Genomic DNA, 12274 nt, shown 5'->3' with positions numbered 1-12274 from the left:
CAACAGGTTGTCTATCCCTGTATCACATTTAAAACAGTTTATGGTGTTTCCAATTTAAAGAGATATAACTTCAAACTGGACTCTCAGGGGTCCTTGAGGTGCTTCCAGGGGGTCCCCAGTAAAACGAGGAATGAGAAATTATCTGTTATCTATTTCATTTTATTGTTCATTTTTAAAATTTAGTTTTTGGAGATGCATGGTTTTCGCTGAAGAGCTGCAAACAGTTTTCAGAACAATATCTCTCGGTAAGTCAGGTACTGATGGATGTGGATTTTTTTTTTCTGCAGTTTCACTAGTAAGCGTGCTGTGTCTCCTAACCCATACTTGGACAACCCAGTCAACGGCTACGCCTGCCCCACTGGTATGGCTCTGCACTATGACGACGTGCCCATCAACGGAACAGTAAGGACACACACACGCACACACACACACACACACACACACACACACACACACACACACACACACACACACACTCATAAGCTAAAGCAGCTCAACACACTAACCATTTTAATAACCCTTTCAGTTGTTTTTCTGAATCTTGGCTGGACTCCACTTTCATTTTTGCTCTCTTTGCCAACTTCTTTTCACTTGTCTAACATTAAAGGTGCTTTGTGTAGCATTTTGAAACTGTAATATATCATTGAGAAATTAATTGTGATACCTTGGTATAATTACCATAAACAAATGAGACCAATTTGTAGCCTCTACCTCGTTACAGCGCCCTCTTCCTGTTTTGTGCCGTAAAGCAATCCAGCAGATTTCCTGAAAACTGACCCAGTGGATCACAATGTAAAATGCAGAGTAGAGGCGGTAGAGGTGGACAATCTACTCGGTGATGGTCTTCTTTGTTTCTGGTAATAATACTAACGTCTCAAAATTAATGATTTATTGATGTCAAAGTGCTGCATGTAGCACCTTTAATTAACAACTATGTATACCGCAATAACACTTGCTTAGCCAATTAGTGTAACAGTAACTTTCTATTGCCGTCTTCTCTTCTCTTCTCTTCTCTTCTCTTCTCTTCTCTTCTCTTCTCTTCTCTTCTCCTTATATCCTTCTTTCTTGTTATGCATTGCTTGTTATCCTTCTCTTTTCTTCTCTTCTCTTCTCTTCTCTTCTCTTATCCTTATATCCTTCTTTCCTGTTATGCATTGCTTGTTATCCTTCTCTTCTCGTCTCTTCTCTTCTCTTCTCTTCTCCCTCCTCCTCTCCTCTCCTCCCCTCATTAATGTTCCTCATCTCCCTCCCCCCCTCTCTTCCTCTTTCTCTCATCTGCTTGCCTGCATGCTTGCCTGGTCTAACCCAAGGACCCGGAGGCGCTATACTCCAGTCCCGCCACAGGGGGGCGTCAGCTGAAAGAGGAGGCGCACTATGAGAATGCCGACCTCTATGAGAACATGCCCTCGCCCAAGCTGGCTGCTCGCTTCTCTCCCAAGCCTTCCTCCTCCTCCACCACCTCTTCCTCCACCTCTGCTGGTCACTACAAAACCCCTGTGTCTAAAATCTCCTCTAAATTCCTCGCTGCTGATGCTAAAGCTAAAGACGGCACCAAGGTGACTAACACTCTGCTTCTTAACCTTAACATTTTATGAACTTACAAGGAAGAATCCACCCTCAGATACTCATACACTGCTAAAATCATCAATCTGTGATGTTCAATCCATTCCAGGAGTTATTTTGTGATGACGTGCTGTAATTTACTTTTTTGGTGAGCCCACTTTCCCTCACCCTGCCTCATCTACTTCTACTTCAGTTACTGATTTCCTATGTTTCCCAGAATGCCTTGTGGCAGCCCCCAGAGAATGGGTGGGAAATTGTTGCATTCAGCTGTGGGTTATAGGGGAGAGCGGGGTAAGATGAGCCAGTTTTTGCTCAAAATGTTATCTTGGCAAAGAAAAATGAGACAGAATTAAAACAAATGCTTCCACCCATATTTCAGGATGTTGACTGAAACTAACTGGTAAAAATGCAGCTAAATGAAAGAAGAATGAAAATACAACTTTTTATTAAAAGTGGTCCCTTGGCTCAATTTGCCATAGGGTTGGGGTAAATTGATCCTAGCCGCTTGGGGGCAAACTCAGCCACTGAATTTTATTAATTAATTAATATGGTTTTAGTCCTTGCTAGTAGACCAACATTTATTGTATATATGTTTGTATGTAGCTAAATTGGTATTGAGACAACAGCCATTAAACAATGAGTGTAAAAAATGTACTTTTTGTTGCTAAAAACAGTTTTATGAGCATAAATGTACTTACTACTTGTCCTGTGTGGCTGGTTCCATCACAGCCATGTTGAAATGGAAGTCTCTTCCTAAATGCCTGGTCACATGACACATAGTGCTTATCGTTGCTCGGATACAGGGGGTGGTTCAACTTACCCACTGGCTCATCTTACCCCGCTCTCCCCTACATATAGTTGAAGAGAGCAACAGCGATAGTGAGGCGACAGTTTTTCCAGCTGAGAAAAGAATCGTGCCCCTTACTCACAATACAGCATGTCTTGTGGCTGCATTGCATTCTGGTCAATCGAGGCTGCTGTCAGTGCAGCAATTGGTATCTCTGTGTCTTCTATGATGGATTTCTCCCTCTTTGATTCTGAGGGACTGACACCAAAACCTGATATTTACAGCTTTAATTAGAAAAACTCCATTGTAGCTGTGCTGGAAATATCTTGATGTGACGTCTCATCGTCCACATCTGACCAGTTATACACAAGAATAAGAAAAATACACCACCAAACAACAAAATGGGCCCAGAAATGTAAAGTACATCACCAATAGCTGTTTTTTAACAGGGTTAAAGTGTTTTAGGGTGGATTTTTCCTTCAACATTTTCTGCTTCTTAACATCCTCGACACTGGCATTTAACCTTAATGTGGGCACACAGCTATGCTTGGATCTGTCTTTGGCTCTGTGTGATTTTCTTTCTTCAGCAAAAGGTATTTTTCCATAAAGTTAGTGCTCAAAGTGGTTCCTGATTCCCATATCTGAACACAGAATTATTAGTAGGGTTCGACCAATATTGATTTTTGGAGGCAGATACAAGAGCTGTTCAATAGCTTTAAAATTGACTATTTTCATGCCCCAAAATTACAAGTATTCAGTGTTTCCACCAGAGTTTTGTTCACGTCAGGGTGGAAAAGCCTCTGAAACAGCATTTAGACCATCATGGGACACTAAAACTCTCCACTGAAAGCCATAATGATGAAATAGTTTGAAGTGGGTTAGCAGCTCTTTAAGGCAGGGTGAGGCAGGTTTCACTGCAGGTTTACAGACTGTTACATAAAATCCTCCCACACCACACTGGAATGATTTCTCTGGTCAGACATCTGATATAAAATAATAATAATAAACACATATTGACTAGCTGTGATCAGGAAGGAACCTCAATCTTTTTAATGTCCATTTTTTAATAAAAGGCCACTATCTGCCTCATGTATTGGTCCCAAATTATTTGTTCCACAGACATCCCTCAAATGTAATTTGAATATTAAATCCTACTGCTGTCACCGCAGTGGTGAATAGTCCCTTTATTCAAATGGTGAATTGCCTCTTTTACATGCGCTGAGCACAAGTTAGCTGGAAGCGAGAGTGCTTGGCTGGGGGAAGGAGGAAATTTTGCCCCTCATTTGTTCTTCCATTTATTATTCCTGCAGGGACATGCTTTGACTTAATAGACACGGTGTTGATGTTGGCCACCCACAAACCCACCTCTCTTTCCCATCAGCCCGTGAAACGTGTTCCCATCCTGGTGTAGCTCTTAGTAATTCGATTATAACCGTGACCGGGCCCTAGTTGATTCCTGTGTCCTGTCTTTGGAAACGCACAAACATGTTCTTCAGCTCCAAATGTGTTGCGCGCGACCAGATCTTGTAAGATATAAGATATCTGCGCACATATTAATTATTTCCTCATAGTTAATTTCAGTTAAGTTGTTTTGTTATTTTGTTTTTTCTGCTGTCTTGTGTTTTGTGTCTGTTTGTTTGTACACGGACATGCAAATACATGCAAACACACATACTGCGTTGTGTGTATGTGTGTGTACATCCATTTATGCATGAACACCTAGGTGTACATGCATATGTGTATAAATGTACAGTATGTACAGTTTCTAAGTGTATGTGCATATATATCTATGTCTATATGACTGTATGTGTGTATACACTACCAGTCAAAAGTTTGGACGCACCACATTTTTCTTTATTTTTACAATTTTCCACATTTTTTAATAATAGTAAAGACATCAAAACTATGAAATAACACAAATGTTAAACAAATCAAAACTATCTTATATTTTAGATTCTTTAAAGTAGCCGCCCTTTGCCTTGATGGAAAGGCAAAGGCTTTGGAAAGAAATTCATACACTATTCACTCACTATTTATATTTGTCTAAGAAACTCATTTCAAGCATTTAAGCAGAAGCCTTTAAGATCAAAATGGCTTTAAGAGAATGAAAAACATTCAATCAGGTGTGCCCAAACTTTTGACTGGTAGTGTATATGTGTATGGTGTCGACATATGTGTGTGTACATGTATAGGTATGTATACACCGTATGCGTGTGTTCATGTATGTGTATTTGTATGTGTACTCCATGCCTATGTGTATATGCGTGTGTGCATGCATATGCGGTCGTTCCACATATTTACTCCCTTCCTTTACAATGAGTGTCGGCTATGTGTGTAATTTATATTTTTACAGCCTTGCTAAGTGCCACCCTGCCTCGCCAGCCACATAAGTCACCACATGGCGTTATATGGAGCTCCGCTTTCCCCCCCACACCATCCCCTTTGATGTGTGTGGTGTGTGTGGCGTGGCCAAGAGGTGTTAACATCGCCACAAAGTACCGCTCCACTTTAAGAAGTAGATTTCAATGTACAAGGTGTCAAAAAGACTGCGGCCAACAGGACGGGGCCTGTGAAACCAAAATCAAGCTGAATGCTAGTGCCACATCCAGGCGTTTTAGACAACAGTGGGGAGTGTGTGTGTGTGTGTGTGTGTTTGATCCCGGTTGCTTAGATCATAAATTGGATTATGATGGAATAAAGTTGAGAGGGGGACTTTTTTGGAGGTTTGTTTAGACTAGGGTTCAACCAATATGGGTTTTTGAAGGCCGATAACAGCACCAGGATTTTGGGACTGAGAATGATGATAGTTGAAATGTATGCCAATATTCAATATCTGTAAATGTTATCATTTTCATGCCAAAATTTTCCAAATCCTGCAAGGTTTCAGTGTTTCACCCCAGAACTTTATTCTTGGCAGGGTGGAAAAGCCTCTGTGTGGAATCTGATCTAAATGTTGTATTAGAATCCAATTAGGTTAAGGTTAATGTTCAATGATCAATTATACAATGAATATGCAATCAAACAAACTGCATCATATCAGAGGTGGTCATCACTAACTGGACCATATCTCATTTTTAAGTTCTCTCGAGTAAATGTTTGATCTCTCTCTTCCTTGCTCTCCGCCAATCAGCTGAAGGGAAAGAAGGGTTCTGTCACCAATGGGACGGCGTCTAAACAGAAGGCAGACCAGAAGAACCAGGCCAAGAAGAATGGAGTTAATGGGACAAATGGGACAGCGTCTGTGAAACGCAACAACTCCAGTAAGTACTGATGGTAAATGTGTGTGTGTGTGCATCATCACTTAATGTGGACTGATAACTACAGTTTGATAATTCAATCAGCGAGTCACCCGCCACCATTATTGGGGTCGTTTTTTTTTTAAATAAACAATGTTTTACGCATTACTCATTAATAATTTCAAAAGGGTAATGTGATTACTTTACTTATTTCTCATTGATGTCCAATGATCTTGTCATCATTTTACTGGATAAAATCAAGGTAGTGGGAATACTTCCACCCAGAGAAAGTCAACTTTTTTAACATTTCTCATCCAAGCTGCTTTAGTGTGAGATGACAATGACAAAAACAAAAATCACAAAAACTAATCAGGTAGATGGCAGTGGGATATAGTTTTTAGATTATTCAACATCAATCTGGTATTTAGTGGGTGTGGTAACAAAATTAACTTATTTTGTTGATTTGGTAACTGCATTATTACTGAAATTGAAATAGTAATTTGTTACACTAATCAACAAATAGAATTACTGTAATCATCCAACACCACCCATGCCAAGTCCGCCTTTCCCAGTCAGCTTCTTGTGCTGTAACTGAGCAGCAGCCTAGAAACCAGGCGTAGCAGACAGAGTGTCTGGCTCCCCAGCCCCAGCCTCCCCACCGCTGATTGCTTTCTAGCAAAATGCAGCTCCACAGCAATCTGGAAAATGCAGGAATGTCCAAATTACAGTTGGTTTAAGCAGGGGGTGGGGCGGGGGGGGGGGGGGGGGGGGGGAGTAAATAACTCGAAGACCTAATTCAGCGTCTCCCAGCCAAGCGTTATATATCCTACCCTCGAGACGATCCACGTGACGCATGCGGACCGGAGAACTTGAACCCTCTGCCAACGTCAAGGCAACGCTAAAACAGCCGCGATAGCAGAAGCGCGGCCAGACATTTGGCGGAGGGTGAAACGCGGTCGCGCTAATCTGTGTGGTCGGGAATTGTATTTTTTCGCCTAATGTGTGAACGAGGAGGGTTGTGACCGCTTGTGTAGCTTGTCACCCCTCCAAACGCTGCGTAGGAATGGAAATACCAAGTATGTGTCATGTTGGATTTAGAGGACGCCGCACAATCCGTATATTTCCAGTGTCAGCCCAAATAATTGTACTGAATTTGAAAACGTCAGTGGTGGTTTGATTGAGTGAGTCTTCATGAGCAAACTTCACATGCGCACATGCATACACATACACAGATGTTTGATGGTTGCCCTCAGTGGCATAGTCTCTGTGTATTTTCCAGCAAGGAAAGGGATGGTCCCTGTGTAATTAATGAGTGCTTCAGGCTGCGGCTGTGAGTTCAGCGGGTTTCTGGGCAGTTCATGTCTTCCCACTGTCCTGATCAGTGAGGCACCGCTCTTTTTCTGTTTTTTTTCTTCCTGTGTGTGTTGGTTTGGGGTCGCATTGTGCTGGAAAATCTCCCTTATTTGCAGAAGTCAAATGTTGGAAGGCTGGGGAACGCATTCCGCTGCTGCACCATCTCGGGGGCTCCTGATGCCCCGACTGAGATCATGTATAAAGACCTCTGTAACAGCCTCAGCAGACTTTCGGTTGAGAACCTTCTGGTAAACCTTTGGTTCGGTTTGGTTTCGATTGCTTGGAGTCCAGAGCTCTACAGTTCACGGACAGCATTTCGCAAACGTTCATGTTTTACCTTCAGTTGAAGGATTACCTGGTTTTCAATGGGTTTAGAAAGTTTGACAACCATTAGGAAACCCTTGAAAACCCTTGACCCAAAACTACATGGTTGTCAAGCTAAACACCAGGCTGTTTTTCTTATTTCCTTGACACATTAAGGCTTTTCACATATAAAGGATGATTTAGACAGTGGGGAAGTCGAAAGAGAGAGGTTCCAGAGGGCAGGAGACACAACCAATCGACTATTTCTGGACACTGATCTTACATCCATACATCCAATTTCTTCTCCCCTCAATCTTTTTTGTGTAGATGCGGAGCAGTACAAGTACGGTAAGAACCGTGTGGAGGCCGACGCCAAGCGGCTGCAGTCCAAGGAGGAGGAGCTGATGAAGAGGAAGCAGGAGATCAGGAACCGCCTGACCCAGCTGAAGAAGGACAGGAAAGACCTGCGCACCGCCGTGGAGGCCGCTGCCGGTAAGAGACATGGAGGGATGATGGAAGATGGCGTCAGGTCCATCCTTGTGTATAAGAGTTTGTCATTAAAGTGGCTGATAAAACTGATAAGACGGGTGTATTTTTTTAGAACTTGTGCCTAGTGCCGCTTTAACAATAGAGCGATAACGTGAACCTTCCTCCCTTAGGCAAGCGTTCGCATGCCTCCTTGTCGGAGCGACTGAAGAAGGTGGAAGATGAGTGCAAGCAGAAGGAGGAGGAGCGGGTGAACCTGGAGCTGGAGCTGACGGAGGTGAAGGAGAGCCTGAAGAAGGCCTTGAGCGGAGGGGTCACCCTGGGCCTCACCATCGAACCCAAAGCTGGCACCTCGGGCCCCCAGGTCAGCCACCCAGCACCATACATGCTGCTGGGATTCACATAGGAACATTACGTGATCTCATGAAAAATTGTGAAATGAGCACGAACTCTGAAACATAGACTACGTGTTGTGGACACAAATTATGTGAACTTTATGTTCCTCCACCACAAATTGTGTCAAAAGCTTGAATTGGAGACGGCATTTTATTGCTAACGGTTAAGTTTAGGCGAGCAAAAAAATGGTCAAGGTTTGCCATGGTTAAATAAGAAAAACTAAAAAAATTTGAACTTCACTCAGTAGAAATCTTCTTGGTATGAATTGGGAATGGAACCTGGGTCTTCAGAATTGAAGGCAAAGGCTTACGCCCATCCACCACCCTGACCACTACACCCTTACTTTCTACTGCATTATTTCCATGTCATACTACATCAGTTTATAGTCGTGCCTGCTTCACAAAACCCTTTCCTGGTGGGAAAACACATTTCTCTCACTTTTTGTGCACGGAGCACATATTTGCATTTTAAGACATTGTGCTCATTTCACATCATTTCAAGAGATCAGGCTGGAACAAACGAATATGACCCGAATGTTGTGACTTTTTCATGTTTAGCCTGCAGTTAATGCGGCCTTTATGTGTAAAGCCTAGAGAAATAGCATGAGTGTTGTTTAGTGGTGTTTTGATATCTGGTCAGTTGACGCTAACTTAACTCAGGTAACCCGACCGTACAAACATAAGAGGTACACAGGTCTCACATCAGATTTGAATAAATTTGAATGATTCCTGTGAGGAAACTGGGTCATTGCAACAGAGAGGATATAGATAATAGAGCGTACTGTATACAGAGTACTGAAACAAGTAACTACTACAAGAGCACATACTGAGAACACTACAGATAAATAAGTAAAGATATGGTTTCTTTGTTGCTGTTAGAAGTGGATGTGCATCACAAGCTGTTCACATTATCAGTAATACAGCTTTAAGAACATACAGAACTGTGTGCAGACATGTAAATGAGATCTCCTGTGCTACGATACTTGATTCTTGAAGGCTTCTAATGGAGTCATTTCTGATGTTCGGTTCAATGTGTTTCTTTACGCTCATCTTTCATCTATTTTCACAATTAAATTTCCTCACGAAAAAATGATCACAAAATTTCCCTTTTACCAATACACAGGATATCATGTAACTAACTTGAAACGGTCTGCTCAGCAGTTCAGAAACCAAATTGTACCAACAACCAACATAGCATTGTACCAACATAGCTGAATCATTTCTTTCTTTCTGTGTGTGCGTGTGTAGTCACCCGTGGTGCTGCGACGGACCCAGGAGTCCTCTCCCTTCTCCAGCTGCGATACCAGCGACACCGAGTCCTGCTCGCTGCCGGTCAACAGCGCCTCGCTGCTCCGCCGGCAGCAGGGCGGCCAGAAGGCCTCGCCAGTCCGGGGACACGTCCTCAGGAAGGCCAAGGTCAGAGGTCACGGTGCACACTAGGGCTACACCGATATATAATAGTTTACTAATATATCAGGCCAGTATCGGCCTTTTATTGAAAATCAGCCAGTCAGTGTCGTCCACCTCTGATAGGAGTTTGTTTGAGTACGTATTTATTAGAGGTGCACCGATAGATCGATATATAGAATATGAAAAACAAACTGATCCGCATCTTAGACAAATGCAAGGTATCATGTAACAACATGCAAACTGTCTCTGTGTTTGTTTCACAGGAATGGGAGCTGAAGACCGGCACATAAACCGCCCCACCCCTCAAATCAGCCTGTTCTTATTTACCTTTTATCTTTTTTTTTTTTTTTTTTTAAGAAAATGTGTATATATTTATTTAAAAACTGTTCATACAGTGAGAGAGGTTTAGGAGGACACAAGCATAGCATTCACATTGTTACTGAAAGAAAATAAGTGTTGCTGGTTTTAGTTTCACAACATACAGAAATGACAACCTTTTTTTAACTTACCATTTTATACTATTGAGCATGCTTAGTGTACTAAGTTGTGCAACTTGTGTTGTCCGCTGTACTTTCTTTTCAAGCAGTGTATCACTCTTCTTTTTAAGTTTTCTTTTCACTCAGTTTGTTTCAGCAGATTCACAGCTTGGGTTCAAAAAGGTCAAAGGTCAAAACCAAGTATTTATTTGTAAATGTTTAAAGGAAATACTAGCTTCCCTTTGTTTATTTATGTTGATATATTTAAAGTTGTTGTGTAGCGTTTGTGGCGCTCCATAGACTCCCATTTCCTACGCAGTGAATAGCTCTCATTCAGGGGCGACGGCATTAAGAAAGACACTGCACCGCTCCACTAAGTTTCACATTTCAAAAAGCAGGATTGTTCTCAGGATCAACCAAATAACATCTTGAAATAACATGTTAATCGAGTGTTAATTATAACGGGAGGTGGATTGGTATGACTAAAAGACATCTTGAAGAACAAACATCCAATGTTAATTTGAGAAATGATTTAAAGCATTAAGTGTTAAAGCTGCACTAGGCAACAACACACAGGAAATGAGGAATCAAAACTTAAGAATGAAATCCTAAAGAGTCTCCTAAACAGCAGTGAGTGAGTGCTCTGTCCAGAGAAAGCTGGACTCACCAACTCTGGCTGAACTTCTTGAAGCCACTAAGAGGAAGAAATCCAGTTTACTGACGTCACCTTACAGGATTCCTGGGTAATGAAGTCCTCCAAATTCAAACAGTTACCTCCCGCTGCCATTTGGGGCCGCCAACGTGCGATGTGGCTTAGTGCGGCTTTAACTGTGATTCTGTGTCACTGTTACTCTATCTGGCTAACAAGAGTAATCGTGCTTCGTTAAATGGTGCCCCTGGTTTGATGATGGATGGCTGTCATTAGGCTGTTGGGACGCCGGCTTGGTGTGTGTTTGCCGTTGGGAAGCCGGGCAGGTCAGGCTTAGGCGTGGCTGGCCTTAGATTTGGCGTCCGCCGTTGGAAAACTCTGAAACCTCAAATGATGTGGCCGCCATGACTTGTGCTTCCTCATCCAAGAGTCTCAGTCCAGCTCTTCTAATCACGCCACTGGTCTACTGTAGCCCTGTGATCTGTGTGTGTGTGTGTGTGTGTGTGTGTGTGTGTGTGTGTGCGTGTGTGTGTGCGTGTGTAAATGTCTCCAAGGCACATTCCAAACCCATCATCAATACACTGACTGAAATAGAAACACTTGCTGTAAACTCCAAATTGCTGTGTGTTCTGCTAAATCAGAGACTGTGACCTAGATGTTCAGCCTGCTATATGTGTGTATATATATATATATATATATATATATACACACACACAAACACACTAATCAATGTCACATATTTTTTATGGTGCTTTTTGTTTTTTTGGTAATGGCTTTACCATACAGCGTCTCCACTGCCAACGCAATATTTCCATGTTCACACTGCTAAGTGTACCGAGGTGCTTTGTTGGGATTGATGCTAAAAGTAGCATTAGGATGCACTGCTGCTTGTAAGCTCACTTACTAAATGCGTTCATTCCCTGGTGTATCGTGGGATAGGGTTGGGAAATCAAGGCTACATACGGTACACGGGCGCCATTTTAGTCATGTAAATATCTTCTATCCCCTCCTTGCTTTCAGACGGATTCCCCCACAAGTCTGCAAGCTAGAGCGTAGTCTGCATGTCGGCATGAAGACGGAGGCATAGGGGAGTTGTATCTAAAAAAAAAACCATTCAGTTCGATTTGATTCCCTCTCGGCTCCGTGCGGCTTTTATCTGAGCAGGATGTACAATGTCAATAAATGTGAACCCACTGTACATAGCTTTGGTGGGGGATGGCAGGGGGAGGGGAGGGGGGGGGGTTCTGGTAGGGACTCATGCAGCAGTGTTTGTTTTTGCACCTTAGACGTTTTCTACTTTCTACATTGTATTTCTCGGACAGTCTCCGCCTCGGGGACAGACATGCCTGTACATAAAGTAATAAACCCACTGAGAAACACCTCTTTGTTGATTGTGTGTGATTCATTAACTGTGCACAAAGCTGCCTGATAGTGCTGGTCAAAGTATATTATATGTAAATCTCAGTAATTTGACCACATAACAGTTATTTGTACACAGGGCCATGCTAATCGAAATTGCGGCCAATTCACTAACACTTTACAACACCATCATCCCCAAATGATTATTGTGTATAAAATATCCTTTAAAGGCTTTGCACAAAGAGATGTGTCCATTC

General features: G+C 42.4%; 1 protein-coding gene across 1 annotated transcript in view; it reads left to right on the top strand.

Moving 5' to 3' along the window:
• Window positions 1-12037, top strand: part of afap1 (actin filament associated protein 1) — a 61487-nt gene extending 49450 nt beyond the window's left edge. Inside the window, exons 12-17 of the mRNA XM_071905939.2 lie at window positions 288-402; window positions 5481-5610; window positions 7570-7734; window positions 7902-8092; window positions 9372-9539; window positions 9797-12037. Of these exons, the coding sequence (XP_071762040.2) occupies window positions 288-402; window positions 5481-5610; window positions 7570-7734; window positions 7902-8092; window positions 9372-9539; window positions 9797-9823 (796 nt within the window). The 3' untranslated portion in view covers window positions 9824-12037. The remainder of the gene's footprint in view (window positions 1-287; window positions 403-5480; window positions 5611-7569; window positions 7735-7901; window positions 8093-9371; window positions 9540-9796) is intronic.
• The last annotated feature ends 237 nt before the right edge of the window (window positions 12038-12274 follow it).

Source organism: Centroberyx gerrardi, chromosome 23 (assembly GCF_048128805.1).
Source record: "Centroberyx gerrardi isolate f3 chromosome 23, fCenGer3.hap1.cur.20231027, whole genome shotgun sequence".
Classification (NCBI taxonomy): Eukaryota; Metazoa; Chordata; class Actinopteri; order Beryciformes; family Berycidae; genus Centroberyx; species Centroberyx gerrardi.
The sequence above is the reverse complement of the archived record's forward strand: the minus strand, read 5'-3'. Positions and strand labels throughout refer to the sequence as shown.